This window comes from Sinohyriopsis cumingii, chromosome 16 (assembly GCF_028554795.1).
Source record: "Sinohyriopsis cumingii isolate HCF-2022 chromosome 16, ASM2855479v2, whole genome shotgun sequence".
Lineage (NCBI taxonomy): Eukaryota > Metazoa > Mollusca > Bivalvia > Unionida > Unionidae > Sinohyriopsis > Sinohyriopsis cumingii.
The window spans coordinates 35,451,374-35,468,764 of NC_142976.1; the positions used below are offsets into that span (position 1 = coordinate 35,451,374).

Here is a 17,391-nt window from a genome sequence, read left to right on the forward strand (position 1 = left end):
AAAATCGCATACTAGTATGCAGAAAACTTAAAGTAATACGTTCAGCATATCATAAAGGAACTACTTATGTAATCATGCGCTTTGACAATATTTGTACAAAAAAAGATTTAAAATATAGCTTATTTTTAGATTCGTTATTATCTTTATAACTATTAATGATCATAAGAATTGAAAACCATGTATGAACAGCCTTCGCTTTTCTATGAACGTTTATGATGTGTAATCGATTTTTCAAGTTGCTTGACTACATGAATTAAGTAAAATAAGAAGTAATTTTTTTAAAAATTCCCCACGATATATCGCTGTGATAGATATAGCAATCGGATTATTAATCATGTCATTGTTCATAACCTTCAGTATGTATAAAACATGTCTATATCATAACGTTCAAACAGTGAGACGGACCGTACGTTCAAACAGTGAGACGGACCGTACGTTCAGACAGTGAGACTGACCGTACGCTCAAACAGTGAAACGGACCGTACGCTCAAACAGTGAGACGGACCGTACGCTCAAACAGTGAGGCGGACCGTACCCTCAAATAGTGAGGCGGACCGTGAGGCGGACCGTACGCTCAAACAGTGAGGCGGACCGTACGCTCAAACAGTGAGGCGGGCCGTACGCTCAAACAGTGAGGCGGACCGTACGCTCAAACAGTTAGACGCACCGTACGTTCAAACAGTGAGACGGACCCTACGCTCAAACAGTGAGACGGACCCTACGCTCAGACAGTGAGACCGATCGTACGCTCAGACAGTTAGACGGACCGTACGCTCAGACAGTTAGACGGACCGTATGCTGAAACAGTTAGACGGACCGTACGCTGAAACAGTTAGACGGACCGTACGCTGAAACAGTTAGACGGACCGTACGTTGAAACAGCTAGACGGACGGTACGTTGAAACAGGTAGACGGACCGTACGTTGAAACAGTTAGACTGACCGTACGTTGAAACAGTTAGATGGACTTCGCGTTGAAACAGATGGACTGTACGTTGAAACAGTTAGATGGGCTATGTCTACGTTGCTGTCATTACAATATTTCAGGATGTTATCAGCAGATTTTGCGTCAGCTACAATCCTGATTTCGTTTGGCGCTGTTCTCGGGAAAACATCTGCCTTCCAGCTGTTGGTAATGTCCCTCATAGAGGTCGTATTGGCTCAGATCAACGAATACATTGGTCTAGAAAAGATTGGGGTGAGTGAGTCACTAATTTTACATGTACCCTTCATTAGTTTGGGGTGAGTCATGAATTTGAGATGTGCCCTTCATTAGATTGGGGTGAATGAGTCATGAGTTGTACATGTACGATTCATTAGAACACTTGATTCGTGTTTCTTATTCATATCACTTTCTTAATTTAGCAAAATATTACACTGTTATCAGTAATGGAATGACGAATACGATTCTTATTAAATCGATTTTAATTTCCTTATATACTTTTAATCAGATGACAAAGTACGCTGGTGTTTGGTTCAATTTACGCCATTAATGATATCATTTGGACGTTATGCTTAGCATCCTATTTAATGTGATGGCTTTCACACATGTGAAATATTGACGATACAAAGGTAATTTTTAAACGTCACATTGATGGCGTTTGCAAAAATAAAATTCGCAAAATATTTGTTTCTCCTACTTAACATCTTGTACAAGCGCCATCAGTATACAATTTCTTTGCGCATTCTTTCGAGAAATGACCTAATTAAATATATCAATGAACATGGAATTCCGAGGTAGATGAATACTGAAATAGATAGCGATGAGAAGAAAGAATTGAGAGAAAACAGGAAAATGGCCATTAACTTGTGATGTTACACGGTTTTTATAATCTCTCGGTCCCCATATAAAATTCAATACACGAAAACTGTGAAACAAAGGCAGGTCAAGCAAAATCCTAGAAACAAACACATGGATTGAAAACACGACTTAAAATATTGTTATAAAAGTCCATAGAAGCCCGTCGAGCAAATAATCTCACTGCAAACGTTGTTCAAAATATGAAAATAACTAATTTTCTAATGACACGAGGAATATGTTCTATAGCAATGCACTGTGGAAACAATGGGGGAGCCCGAGAAAAAGATTTTTCACAAACTAAAACATGTCTTTTGTGTATTATATGCAGTTGTGTATCATAATAACATCATAAAATACACTTAGTTTTTACTAGAGATAATATATATGGAATGTATTGTCAGCTGTATTGAAGACAACTGGAATCTTAGATATGTTAAATACTGACTAAACTGAAATGTAATGAATACTGACTAAACTGAAATGTAATGAATACTGACTAGACTGAAATTCAATGAATACTGACTAGACTGAAATTCAATGAATAACTGACTAGACTGAAATGCAATGAATGCTTACTAAACTGAAATGCAATGAATACTGACTAACTGAAATGCAATGAATACTAACTAAACTAAAATGCAATGAATACTAACTAAACTGAAATGCAATGAATACTGACTAAAATGAAATGCAATGAATACTGACTAAAATGAAATGCAATGAATACTGACTAAAATGAAATGCAATGAATACAGACTAAATTGAATTGCAATGAATACTGACTAAAATAAAATGCAATGAATAATGACTTAATTCAAACGCAATTAATACTTAAGAAACTAAAATGCAATGAATACTTAATAAACTGAAATGTAATGAATACTGACTAGACTAAAATGCAATGAATACTGACTAGACTGAAATTCAATGAATACTGACTAGACTGAAATGCAAAGAATACTGACTAGACTGAAATGCAATGAATACTGACTAGACTAAAATGCAATGAATACTGACTAGACTGAAATGCAATGAATACTGACTAGACTGAAATGCAATGAATACTGACTAAACTGAAATGCAATGAATACTAACTAGACTGAAATGCAATGAATACTTACTAGACTGACATGCAATGAATGCTGACTAGACTGAAATGCAATTAATACCGACTAGACTGTCCGTTTCATGTTATTTAAGCTCATTATTTAATTTATTCGTACAATATGCATGTAAATTGTACAGTATGCCAGTATGCATGTAAATTGTACAGTATGCATGTAAATGACCAATGTTGTTGACCGCGTTTGCTTCATACACTTTACTAATTGTAATTATTTATTGCCATTGAATTATTGACATATCTGTTTTTGTATGTGTAATGTTCAGATCCTCGTTGTAAGTTCACCTTTTCCTTTTTGACAGTTTTTCTTTTGTTAGGCTAACTCAGTTGTATGTTTCTTGTTCGCTGATTGCCTATGAGAGTTTTTTCCTTTAACTAACCATGCTATACTCTTGAAAACAAGTTATTATTGTTATTATTATTATTCTTATTATCATTAGTAGTAACAGTAGTGGTATTATATTGTTGCTATTGTTGTTATTCTTGTTCTTGTTGTCTAATCTACATACATAGGGAGTGGATATCGGAGGGTCAATGTACATTCATGCATTCGGAGCTTACTTTGGCCTGGCTGTGGCTAGAGTTCTGTACAGAGGGGACGTCGAAGACTCCAAAGGCCAGGGAACGGTTTACCATTCGGATCTCTTCTCCATGATCGGTGAGCCATTATTATCCCTCTGTCTGTATATACATTTTGTCCTTAATTATATTTCCTCCTCAACCGCTGATATGAAATTTAGTAAACTTAGCTCTAACGTTTGGAAACTGAAGAAGCGAAGAAGAGTTCACTCCCACTGTTCATATATGTAGACCAGCTTGAGTCATGATATTAAGGCGTACCCATTAGCCGGATTCAAATTTTTTCGGGTTCCACCGTAGAGTGTTAAAATGATACGTGAATAATATTGATTCTACAAATAGACTGGCCAAGAAGGGTTGACTCCGAATAGTTAAATTACATGCAAAATCGGAGTTAACCCTTCCTTACTTATATAGTTTAATGGCTGTGAGTTAGTTAGTTAAATGAATACAAAAGATAGTCTGTAAGATTGTTGATATTAAATATGCTGGATGAACCCAGACAAAGCTGTTGGCAGGAAAAGGAGTGGTGCACATCCATGGGCACTTTACTCCTCGGTTAACCCAATCACGTGTTCATATCTATCCAATCACAAGTATCGCTGTGACATATCCATATGGTAGCCATGTATTAAAAGGGTAAAACTACTGACTTGTGCCTCAAAGGTATCTAGAATTGATATGGAATAAAATGCATATGGATTGAGAAGAGCTATTGATGTTGCTTTATTTTGGGGTGGATGGGTGGTGGCCTCAAGATTACTCATGTTATAACAATACGCGTGATTCCTCTGTTCAAAAGTTATGTTACAGTCCTAAAGCCGTTGTGAAAGATTTACTGATTAATTAATCGTCGTTATAGTCTGTCCTATTGCTGAATAAAGCATATTTTTAGCTTCATTACTTTTTCATTATTAAATGACGCCACTTATTGTAGATTTGAAAATGTTGTACGACGGCGTGTATTTTCAAGTTAGAGTACACAGTGATACATGTCCGCAGAATGGACAATTTATTCCAAGTTTAACCTATCGAGACATATCTTGTAAAAAAGTTAATTTGTCTAGCTAGGTATAGGCTTATTCAAAGGGTAAAACAACAGACATACATGTATTTGGGGAGGTTACTGTTATAAAGCATTTAATTGACTCAAATAACCACGCCGTCTCATTGCTATATTTATTCCATAAATCATTATTGTTATTCATTAAAAGCAAGTATCACAATATTAAAGATAAATTTGAGGATCACATTGAAAAAAGTCACGACCATCGTACAAAATTTAGTTGACACCAGACAATTTTAATTTTAACTTCCGGTCGCCTCATTTGCATAGGAAATTTTTTACTACTAGTGCAAAGATGGTAAAGTTTTACAGACGTGTTTATTTTTATACACTGAAATTTGAGCTAAATCTATTCAAAACCTTTGGAGTTATTAAAGTGACTATTGCATTTTAGTCTACTTTGTGGGACTCTTCCACTTTTTGCTACCACGTTGTCGGTATTACGTCATGTTGCTCAGTTGCCATACAACAGTGATAGCCCGGATATTGATCATAAGTAAGGAGGTATCAAGTAAGTTTGATTGGTCTGTGGAGTTATTAATTTTTAAAAATCATCTGGCGAAAATTGTTCATGTGTCTAACAGGTTTAGAAAAGGGTTTGACTAGCTAACTGTCACAAAATTTACAACTAATCTGGGATAGTGGTTTGATGGAATTCGCAACGACTGAGTGATAACTGAATATATATACGAGCTGAGCTCAGCGAATCGTCAATTTCATAATGTGATAATGCGCGTGTGTGTGTTACAACACATCGACAAGTGAAGTTATGTCGTGTTGAGGAAAGTAAAGTTCCTTGACCAGGGAGGCGGAATGTCATATTATTAGTAGTACTACTATCGTTGTCGTCATCTTCATTGTTGTCATTATCATTATCATCATAGTCATATTCATTATCATCGTCATGATCATAAGAAGCAGAGACTTTTCTCTTGTTTCAATAGGTACCGTTTTTCTATGGCTGTTCTGGCCGAGCTTCAACGGAGGGACCGCGGACGGCGACGAGCAAGGCAGGGCAGTTATCAACACTTACCTGGCCCTTTGTGCCAGTACTGTTATCACCTTTGCCTTGTCAGCAATGTTGGACAAAAAAGGAAGGGTTGAGATGGTAGGTCAATGATGTCACAAATAATTATATGCATAAACGCGGCACAAAGAACTTTGCTATCAAATAGCAACGACTGATTCAGACAGCCATATAACAAATATAGGGACATATAAATAAATAAATATATATATTAAGCAGTCATTTTTTGTTCTATACGGAGGCAACACCACTGTCATACTTATCGCTGACTAGCCTAATACCCAGGCGTCCCCTCCCATGATATAACTCACACGAGGCCAGGAACTCACCGTTGAATGGACAATAGAAGTAGAGAAATCCAAGATGGCAGAAGTAATACAAAAATGCGTTGGCATTAAAGATATAGCATCATATCAATTATTTTCAGCTATGTCGCCACCGGTTTTATCGTTGCATAATCGCTGGCTAGGATATTTTAGGGTTTCACAAGGCTTCATCTAGCTAGAGTTATTTAGTCAGTGGGACATCCGGGACTTGGATCACGAGAACTACCTAGCATTCTAAATCTACACTGCATACGTTTACACCCATTTTATGTTGACACAGTTATATACCAGATGTGATAAATACCCTGCATATCATGAGTCAGACATGTGAAGCGTGACACCAATGTTACGGTCATGTTACACAAAGCATGATTTTATAGTCCTGTTATATAAATCATTATTATATTGTCATGCTTATAAGCGTGATTTATTGTCTTGTTATATACGCGTGATTTTATGGTCTTGTCATACAAATCATGATTTGATGGTCCTGTTATATAAAACATGATTTTATGGTCAATGTTTTATAGGCGTGATTTTATGGTCTTGTCATACAAAACATGATTTTCTGGTCCTGTTATATAAAACATGATTTTATGGTCAATGTTTTATAAGCGTGATTTTATGGTCTTGTCATACAAATCATGATTTGATGGTCCTGTTATATAAAACATGATTGTATTGTCCTGTTTTTTAAAACTGATTTTATGGTCCTGTTATATAAGGCATTATTATACAGTCCTGTTATATAGAGTTTTATTATATAGTCCTGTTATATATAACTTTATTATATAGTCCTGTTCTATAAGGCATTATTATATAGTCCCGTTACATAAAGCATTATTATATAGTTCTATTATATAAGGCATTCTTATATAGTCCTGCTATATAAGGTGTTATTATATAGTCCTGTTATATAAGCGTGATTTTATGATCCTGTTATATGAGCGTGATTATATGGTCCTGTTATATAAAGCATGATTTTATGGCCCTGTTATATAAGGTGTTATTATATAGTCCTGTTATATAAGGTGTTATTATATAGTCCTGTTGTATAAGCGTGATTTTATGATCCTGTTATATGAGCGTGATTATATAGTCCTGTTATATAAAGCATGATTTTATGGCCATGTCATATAAAGCATGATTTTATGGTCCTGTTATACAAGGTGTTATTATATAGTCCTGTTATATAAGACATTATTATATAGTCCTGATATATAAAGAATGATTTTATGGCCCTATTATATAAACCATCAGAGGCGGCGTTAGGAGTACGCGGGGCCTAGGGCCGACCATGACCGCGCGGGTCCTGTATCAGCGTTTCCAATTTACCGGAGAATATAGCTTGACAAACTCATAAGGACGACCTTAGGCCTGAAGCGCGGGGCCCCTCAAGAGCGGGGCCTGGGGTGGTCGCCCCACTTGCCACCCCCAAACGCCGTTCATGTAAACCATGAGGCCATTTACATAGGTCATCTCATAAATATGGAGACGATTGTCCAGCTAACATTGATATAAAGATATCCGCATTCTTTCATAAATAATTGGATATGGAGACAGCTGTCCACGTGACATCGATAGAAAGATGTCTGCATTGTTGTTATGCATAACTGGATTAACATAATTTTACAAATTAGAAAATAAGTTTTCATTTTTAATATAAAACTCCGACAATGTCTAAATATTCCCATTTGGTGCATACTATGTAACTTCTTGAAGGGATCATGTGACCCAAGTTATGCAATAGAAGTTAATAACACATCATGCTAGTATATTGTACTATTGTTCAGAGAGATACACCACAAAATGATGATGATGATGATGATGATGATGTGTGTGTGTGTGTGTGTGTGTGTGTGTGATTTGGATTTTTAACGTAGCTTTTAAAAAAATTTCAGTCATATCGCTACGATGTCTGCAGTGTGGCAGTTTATAGTGATGTCTAGCACTGGGGCATCATGTCGCAGACATGTAGCACGACGTCACACCCAGTCACATTACAAGATGATGATGAACAACCAGTCAAGACTAGAATAGAATAAAATTCATGTCGTAATAAATTTCCATAGTAGACATTAATGTGTAATATAAAGTGATCCGAGTCATGCCGTTAAACACAGGGAAATAAGTATAACGTAAGTTACTAAAACGTTGACACGAGGCCCTGCTTTATCTGCAACTATTTAAGTGTTTATTCTTTTATGGAGAATGGATTTTATTTTAAATTTCATATTAAATCTACAAAACTCATTAAATACTGTTATAATATTTTTGTCTCTCGATGATCCTTGCTGATGATTGTTTTGGGGTTATTTTGTTCACACACACACACACACACACGATTACGTAACCCACTCTGCTAAAGCGCGGTTCGCTAAAAATCCTGGATATTTGATTCACAAACACGTTATCGGAGAAGAGACAGTGCTAAACTGATGTTGACTTTCTAACTTCTGATTTCCTTACTTTTTAAAAATTTGATATTTTTTTTTTATTATATAAAAGACCATTTGAATTACCTGAAACACGTAAATCCACATGTTTAAAGCATTTATCTTTTGTATCGAGAGAGTTGGGTTAGTTTTCAAATCCAAAATTTAGTATTTCCCTTAAATTAAGTAAATGCCATTTGATAGCGACACGTTGAATAAGATTGACTAAATGTATAAATCATGGCCACATCTTGCTGCCCAGTTATGACGGGAAGCATGATGATTCTTAAGTCATTTCTGTAGATATTGCAGATACTAAACACAAGTCGTGATACTAAAAATACTGTTTGTGGGAAGGGTAGAGGTATATTATACTATCTTCGACAAGGTATTGTTGAAACCTTGTATGAACTCTTTAGGTCCCATCAATTCACCGCATGTCGTTATGATGTATTATTGCCAAGTACGTCAATGGTAGAACTGGTATACGACTGTTTCAGGCCCATGTTCAGAACGCCACGTTGGCAGGTGGCGTTGCTGTGGGGACTTCCGCCAACATGCCTCTCCAGCCCTGGGGAGCTTTATTCGTAGGCTCCGTAGCTGGCGTTATCTCTGTCTTGGGATACAAGTTCCTCGCGGTGAGTTTTTCCTGGATTTGTATAGGACAGATAAGTACATGACATTTGTTGCAGAACTACACTGAAAGTTATACCCAATTTGACTGAATCTTAATATTTCTCCAGTTATACATATTGCATTTATTTTAAAGAGGAAAGCTTAACTAAATTGCTCCTTCGAATAAGTATTACCAAAATGCACATTGGATCAAAATTACTTATTTTATAGAAATTCACGTATCTGACCTTTGTAGGTTTTATGTTATTGCGTACGTCAAATAGAATCCAGACCGATAACAATGAAATCTGCTTCGAAAAATCTGTTTGTAAAGGATAACTATCTACACGGGGGGAAAAACTCCTCTTCTCTCTCCCTCTGTCTCTCCAAAACGAGATCTTTAAAAAAGAAACTTTTGCCGTAATGCTATCTAAAAATGTTAAGGAAACTTGTGTACACACGAACGTAATTCTCGTTAATGTAACACCCGTAATCTGGTAAGTCGTACGTAAACACTAAAGAAAATCTTGGGCGTGACCTGTTTTGTGATATAGTGCCCTGTACTCAGGGAGAACGTACTACTCGGATGTTTGATTACTTCTGGTGTCACAAAGTCATATACTTCACATCAGCTAAAAAGGGGCCATATTATGTGAAAAGTATTTTCAGATTATACCAGGATGCTTTAAAATTGGCGTAATTATATCTTCCTTTCCATTAACACAGCCCATTATGACCAGAAAGCTTAAGATCCATGACACGTGTGGGGTTCACAATTTGCACGGAATGCCTGGGTTACTAGCTGGAATTGTGAGTTCTGTAGCGGCCGCCATGGCATCAGAAGCATCTTGGGGGCAGAGGTATGACGATCAATTATGCCATTGGTAGCTAATCTTTAAAACGGGACACAGTTTTTGCTTTCTCGGATAATGGATTATATGGCTAAATTTTGGCCTATTGTTTTCATTAGATGACTATTGCTTAGTTAATGTTCAAGGTGAATTAGGGCTAGTAACTGATAACTGCGATGTTGGAGTCGAACACTAGGCAATGTATTTTATGCAAACAAAAACATTATTTCCAGTTTAGAATGTGAAAATAAGAGCTAATAAATGTCAATAACACTATCATGAAATTGGAACATATATATACAGTGTCGAAATCATTCCCGATTATTTTATTGTGAAATAATTTGTGTCTTAAGCTGATGCGGGAATTAAATTGCCTGAAGAATGCTATGTCTGTGCAGCAATAGAATAAAGCTAAAACGTTGTTTACCTTTATGTATCACATCTGTTTATCAAAGAGGTGCAAAGATGGTGTATGATTTTTCAAATACGTATCTGGGGCAATTGAAAAATGAATTATATTTAAGAATTACGTTGGAAGCGCACGTCGAAAACTCGATGAGGAAGTTTAAGAAAGCGTGAAAGATCATTGTATGAATTGCCCAGCGACAATGAAATGATATGACTAGCGACAGTGAAATTACCAGTGAGACCGACATGTCCAGTGAGATGAAAAACGAAGATACTGAATATAGTCAGGACAGTGATGACATCATAATGACCAATGAAGAGAGTAAATACCACTGAAACTAGGGAAATGGTTTCAGGGTACTATATAGAAAGACCAATGTCACTTAGATCAAGGCTAAACGATGAATTCATTTGCGGTAATAAAAAATATGAAGAAATGATACTCAACCCGGCATAATGGCGGGATTCCTGTGAAGAATTATTACAATGCAAAGATACCAAACTCAGACTTAATGCTCGGGGACGGCACCGTAATGGAAGAGAATTTCAAGTTCAAGAACAAATACTGCAATACTTTTGAAAATCTTGGATGTAAATTTAGAATAGATAGCTTCGAGTTGGCGTGATGCATTTTTGCAACGGCAAGCGTTCAATGATTTCGCCTAATAACCGCATGAAGAAAATTTTTATTCGATGAGGAAGGACATATTTAATAACAATCTGTTAGTGTCCTGTCTTTTAACATTACCATCAGGGCTCCAAGTGCCTCTATCACGGATTATTATCGTCATATTATCAGATACCATTCAGTGCAACATAATCTTATAAAAAGCCGTTTTCGGTTGAACACACCAAAAATTGAGGATAGATGAATAATATTTCATATTAAAGAATCCTCATGTATATTGAAATTTAATTGGCACATGGACGTACTAAATGCAAAGGTGTATGACTTGGAAAATAAGATCTTTGTAGCAGAACATGTCAATACAAATACTATAAATTACAAGCACTTGATCGCGTCTTAAGTCCTGCATTTGAGTCTTGTGGCGTAATCAACTATGTGGACCATGCGTATCTATTCGTGAGTATTATTGCACGTGCCGGCCAATGTTCGTCGACGCGAAAGTGGAAGACGTCGTTCATGCCGCTGAGGAAAGCGTCAATGATGTCGTCGACTTCAACACAGTCGAAAGATACACAGAAGTTGATGAAATAATATCGAAGAGGGAGTCGATTTCGGTTTCCAATCATGATAAAGTAAAACTAATATTACAAATACGTACTGACTTAATTAACAATTAATGTTTTTATTTTAAGTTATGACCGGAAATGGTCTGGGGTGTATTGCTACCAAAAGCCTTCGTCAAATTGGAAGTGTTCACTGAAAAATCAGTCAACAGTTGTTTGTAGAACATGATATCCGCGACAGGATTTCTATGTCATGTCGAGTCACCCCTGCGCTGGTGCGAAAACCTCGCGTGGACGGGTATGACCCAGCAGTTGCATCATGCACCTAGAGAGAAAGAATCTGTAAGGATGGGTGATGATATAAATGACGACCATAGGTGAGTTCCCATGGAGTGATTCCGCTCACGTGGACGTGTAAAAGCACATACTCTTTTAAGTATGCATCATGACGTCGGATACTTCTTCGAATTCGACTTGAAATATACGGAAGAGCTTCACCGCGCACACAATGATTATCCACTGGCGCGGAATCGCTGTCGATGCCCCACGAGTTGTTACTGTACCAGAGAGGGTCGTGGACGATTTCGAGCGTAATTTCACCGAATGTACCAAATCTGCGCTGAAACCTCAACGACGCTGTTTTACGTACGAAACCTTCAGTTGTATCTGCGGTTCGGGATTCGTGTATATCGCAGACATGATCCGCTCGAAGGTAATGTTTGTTATATCGAGTATTTTCGTCTAAATGCAGTCTTGGCCTCCCATTACATTTCACCTGGCGATTGTTTCTCCGACACCTGGCACGGAGATCGCATTCAAGTAATGGATGAGATCCACGTCGGCGCTTTGTCGGGCAATGCTATCGTTTGATGCCTTATACGCGCGATCGTGTTGGTAACATGCAGCATCAACACGATTTTTGGGTTCTTCTCCAGGCCTTTATCTATTATCGTGTAATAATATGTCTAATCGTAACTGGCCCGCAATAACTGTATCAAGTAATTTTGTTTAGTATATTTCCTCAATGGTACATCGGAGAGTTGTCTCGTCAGTGCGGTAAGATATTACCGCCGTTAGTAACTTATTTTCAGAAGTGTAAACCATTGCTCCATATCGGGCGCAATTTCTATCCATAGCGATTTTGTTGTTACACGTTCGAACCCGAGTTGTGTTTGTGGTACGTATTTTAATGAGGCATTGTACACAATATGAAGGCATTATAAGTATACACTAATTGAATTTAATATTGTCATCCTCCCGAAAAGAAATGATTTTTACCGTGATTGACTTTTCTGCATAGGCGAAAACTCAACCACCCAAGCACGGCTACATGTTTCCATACTAGTTCCACGCACTGATCATTGACCCTGCCGAATTCTGGAAAACTCAACTTTTGCTTAATCTAATCATGCGACAGTTAACGTAGGGTGTGCTGCACCTGAATTCATCATCTGCGGATGATCAGCGGTGTTGTGAGACGCTCAGGGATTTCAAGGTAGTAGACTATCTAGTTTTGTCCACGATTGATGAAACCTACAACGTTGAAAACCATGACCAGGACTTGAAAAGTCTTGCTGATCTGATGCTTGACCAACACAACACCACGAGAATATTTTCTCGGGGCATGTACAAGAACGCAGGAGTGATTTATGTAACGCAACGATACGCACAAGTGCCCAACGAGATCTCGTACAATTCTAGTATTGGGTTGATGCATATGGCGTCGCAAACATTCATTGGACCTCGTATGCCGTTGATCACTCTTGGAATTTGTTTCGAAATATGTTTGCTTATTAACAAAGAAGACTGTTCCTCCTGAAAAAACATCGCTTGAATTTACACAGCCTTGACTTGCACAGTTTAACGACGATAAATATATACAAAGACGAAACCGAAGAAAGCTTCGCTTTCCGGCATTGATTGCATTAGCGGAGTATACTGAACAGCGCCGCAAAGCTTTCCATGTTCGATTGGGACTTCTCCTTATATAGATTATCGCAAATGTCTCAAAAATGATTCAGTTGCATCAACCGGCACGGGAAGACCTTACACCAAGCTTTGAACAAACGTTTGCGTCGTTGATCAAACCACCAAAAGAAATTGTCAATAAAGTCATGCTTCCCAGAAGGCTGTTATGGCCCCAGTGGACGACATTCCAAAAATGAGAAATGGGCTGCCCAACATATTCGAATTGTCAAACAAGATTCTACTATCAAACTAAGACAAAATAACTGTGATAAAGACCCACCCCCAATCATCCAGCAGACCACCTTAACCAGACACACAAATGAGTCAACTAGCATTTCAGAATATGAATCAGATGATCAAGAGGAATGTCTTAAAACAGGACCAGAAAAAGGACTTGAAACAGTACCTGAAGTAACCGGCCCTGATCCCGAGTACAAGCGACAGCCTCCTCAATTCTTAACCCAAACAGCTCGAGAGATGAGTTTTAATAATCCCATATGTACCGCCGTTCCAAAACCCTTAAGCTACAAAACAATATAATGCGGAAAATTCCCGAAAATACAAAGACAAGATCTACACTCACTGGCTAAAAAATTATATTTATAGCGTTTACGGGGAAGAAAAAAATCTCAAGAATGAAGTGGAAAACATTTGAAGCTTCTGTCGCAAACTTTAACATAGGAAAGACTGATAGTGGCGTTAAAAACGTGGAAGAAATGTTGATAAATAACTCCAAGGAACACCCTCAGAACAGTATTTTTGCCAAATTCTCCAAAACATGGAGAAAGCATTAGCGCCTCCACCGAAATAGTAACTTACAAGGAAGTGTGGTAATACTCATATTCAACTACGCTTCTTCGAGAAAAGCTTTTCAGCGTAATTGCATGGTTTGTATGCGTGCGGGATGATTTCACGATATTTTTCGAAATCACCAATGTGCTTATGCATCTTGAACTCCGAGTCTTCATCTCGTTGAGGAACATACGGGGTAGCCTCGGCAGCATTTCAAGGAATTTCCACCCGTGATGGTATTATGATACGTAACTGTGCCGCCAATTTAAGAAGCTGTTTCACGGTGGAAGGCGAATCATCCTAGGGTAGTGCTAACGTTACAAAGAATCTTTTGCTGCACTTGATAAGCTTATTTCATTGTCTCGCGCATTTTTCTAAACATTCATTCACTGTGGGCTTGCATTTGTAATAAAATCATTATCTAATTGTTTATGTCAATATACCTTGTAATATTTTTACTTTAGCCTTATTGGTGACCACAGTCGCCTCCATTCTGGATATTATTTCATGAATTGATTAACATCGTCAACGATTTCCTCCACGGCATTGAACACGTTTTCCACATCTGCCACATTTAAGACTTTGTCGAGCACCTGTGATTTACAATATATTTATATTGGCCTCTTCTGCTAAAATGTTCATATTTTCCAAGGCATGCACCTTTGCATGCGTTACCTCACTTACCTTACCGTTCTCGAGTACTGTGTCGATGGGTTTGATACCTTGGCACTGTAATAATTCTTCACAGAAATCCTGCCATTTCACCGGTTGCGTATCATGTTTTCATTTTCTTTCCTACCTCAAATGAATTCATCGTTGTGCATACGTCTAAGTGATATTGGTATTTCTTTATAAGACCCTGAAACCATTTCTCAAATTGCAGTGGTATTTAATATCTTCATTAGTCATTTTGAGATCCTACTGTCCTGACTATGTTCAGTATCTTCGATGGTCATCTCACTGTCGCTAGTCATGTCAGTTTAGTTTCACTGGGATATTCAGTCAACGTCCACAACTTCTTGCACAATAACATACAATGCCTTTTCATTTGGTTGCTTTTTCAGTGGTTCCGAATAACTCGAAAAATTGTACACCATCTTTTGAGCCTCTTTGATAAACAAATATGATCTATTAAGGCTTAACGGTGCTTTGGCTCTTACTATTACCACAATTATATCATTTCTCAGGCAATTTAATTTCCGCGTCAGCTTCAGACGCAAGTTCTTTCCCAATACTATATGCGGAAGACAGCAGGGTTTTTGACATTGTATATATTCTCGCCGTGCATGTTTAATATGCTATTCTCAAACCAAATCCACCACTCGCCTTTCGGGTTGGTATTTCGTTGAAATGCTATCACATACGTGAAATATGCGACCAAACACAAATGCTGTTTTAAATTGAAGTCTACAGACAATTCTTCTCACACAAAAACAACAGTACTGGATCTCTCGATCGGAGGGCCCGCAAACTGGCTCGCCAAGATTACGGTGGGCCGTGTTTGTGAAAGTGTATTGAAACTTTTCGTCGCTCTGATGACGCAAAAAACGGTATCACGTGCACACTTGCAATGTCGCGTGCGGGTTTAGATTTTTGAAAACCGTTCTCGAGCGTGTTTGTGTGTACTGGGCAATTATTCATGCTACACTCACGTTTGCCACTGGGATGAATTTATGGGACTGTTATTCATAATTAGTTTATATTGTGTTCTTGACTGTTGTCCGTAATTGATGGTAGAGGTTTTGTCTACCTGACCTTTGTCAAGTTTCATCATGATCAAAAATAGTAAACGAGATGTTTATTAAAATTTAAGTTCCAAGCCTCAACTTCCATTAGAAATCATTAATTTTCCAGACATTACTTTTGCGTCATAAGGTCGGGTGATAGCCTTTAAATATAGGAGACTTTGCAAACAATTCATTCTTATTTTATGATTAGTCTGTTGTTATCACTTATATTGTGTTCTAATATAATTGGAGATAAATTAATTAATCTAATTATCATTGGAATTATAAAACGCTTATTGACGTTTTGGACTAAAACACTACTTTGGGATTATTGAGGATCCATTAAAAGACATTCCGAATTATATCATTGCAATACGGCAAGACATTCAAGGCTATTTATATTCATTCGGAATATTCCATACTTTGGGATTTGTAACAAAAAATAGTTTAGGATTAAATTCTCAATACTGAAACGTTTAAATGTTCACTTTTTATTCCAGGGAAATAAATTATATGTTGATTTTACGAAATTGGATGGTTTTGGTTATTTCTGTTACATTGCTTAAGACCAGAGTGCTCACAGGAGCTAGAAGTCTCCAAACCAGATCAGCAACCCTTAAGTTGATACTACACTTTAACACTAAATATGATTAACACAACGACAACCAACGAACAGAATACAATGGTAAAGATGGCAGCGACGTTCGTTGTGGCAGTATTGCCGACGACTACGACAATAAAGCAGAAGAAAAAGGCGGATAGGATTGTTGCTGTGAAGATTAATGCGATAGAATGTGACAGAAATTGCGATAACAAGAACAAATTGATGAGACAACAAATGGTGTAATCAACTTCTTGGATATCACTATTATCTTAGGCATTATCATCATTATCCCTTTGTTCACATTTGCAGCTATTACGAGATTTTCCGCAAAGTTATTCCAGTGGACAACACAACTGAGCTTGCGATCGTGATGTCCAACTACTCTTTTATTAAGGAGGGTGGTGCTGGAAGATCAGCAATGCAGCAGGGCGGATTCCAAATGCTGGCGCTGTTGGTCACTCTTGGCATTGCTATTGTGGGTGGAATTCTAACTGGTAATCAGTTTTTTGTATACGAGCTGAAAATAATTTTTGCAGGCATTAGCCAGAGAAAAAATGCAGTAATAGTATTGAAGGATTTCTTTGTTGTACTTTTTTTTGAAATAAAATAATCTGTGCAAAAACATAAAACCTTAAATATTTCCAGACAATTGATGACCTACAGTAAATGTGGAGTAATGTACATCACTTACATTACCTTATTTAATATCATTATATTACACATTAATGTGTGATATCGAAAATGATAACATATTGAGTTTCTATTGCACATTAATATGTGATATCGAAATTTATAACGCCTTGTCTTTGTATCATTCATTCATATGCAATATCGAAAATTATAACTTATTGACTTTATAATATACACAGATATGTAATG

The 17,391-nt window shown here is 37.2% G+C and overlaps 1 protein-coding gene across 4 annotated transcripts in view; it reads left to right on the top strand.

The window, feature by feature from the left end:
• Positions 1 to 17,391, top strand: part of LOC149780200 (ammonium transporter Rh type A-like) — an 86,761-nt gene that overhangs the window by 41,251 nt on the left and 28,119 nt on the right. For 3 of the 4 annotated variants that reach the window (XM_089936349.1, XM_089936348.1, XM_089936350.1), the window contains exons 4-9: positions 1,047 to 1,197; positions 3,437 to 3,581; positions 5,513 to 5,676; positions 8,857 to 8,994; positions 9,698 to 9,831; positions 16,822 to 17,006. In XM_089936349.1, coding sequence (XP_089792475.1) covers positions 1,047 to 1,197; positions 3,437 to 3,581; positions 5,513 to 5,676; positions 8,857 to 8,994; positions 9,698 to 9,831; positions 16,822 to 17,006 — 917 coding nt within the window. The remainder of the gene's footprint in view (positions 1 to 1,046; positions 1,198 to 3,436; positions 3,582 to 5,512; positions 5,677 to 8,856; positions 8,995 to 9,697; positions 9,832 to 16,821; positions 17,007 to 17,391) is intronic. The other variant, XM_089936351.1, reaches the window with a different exon arrangement.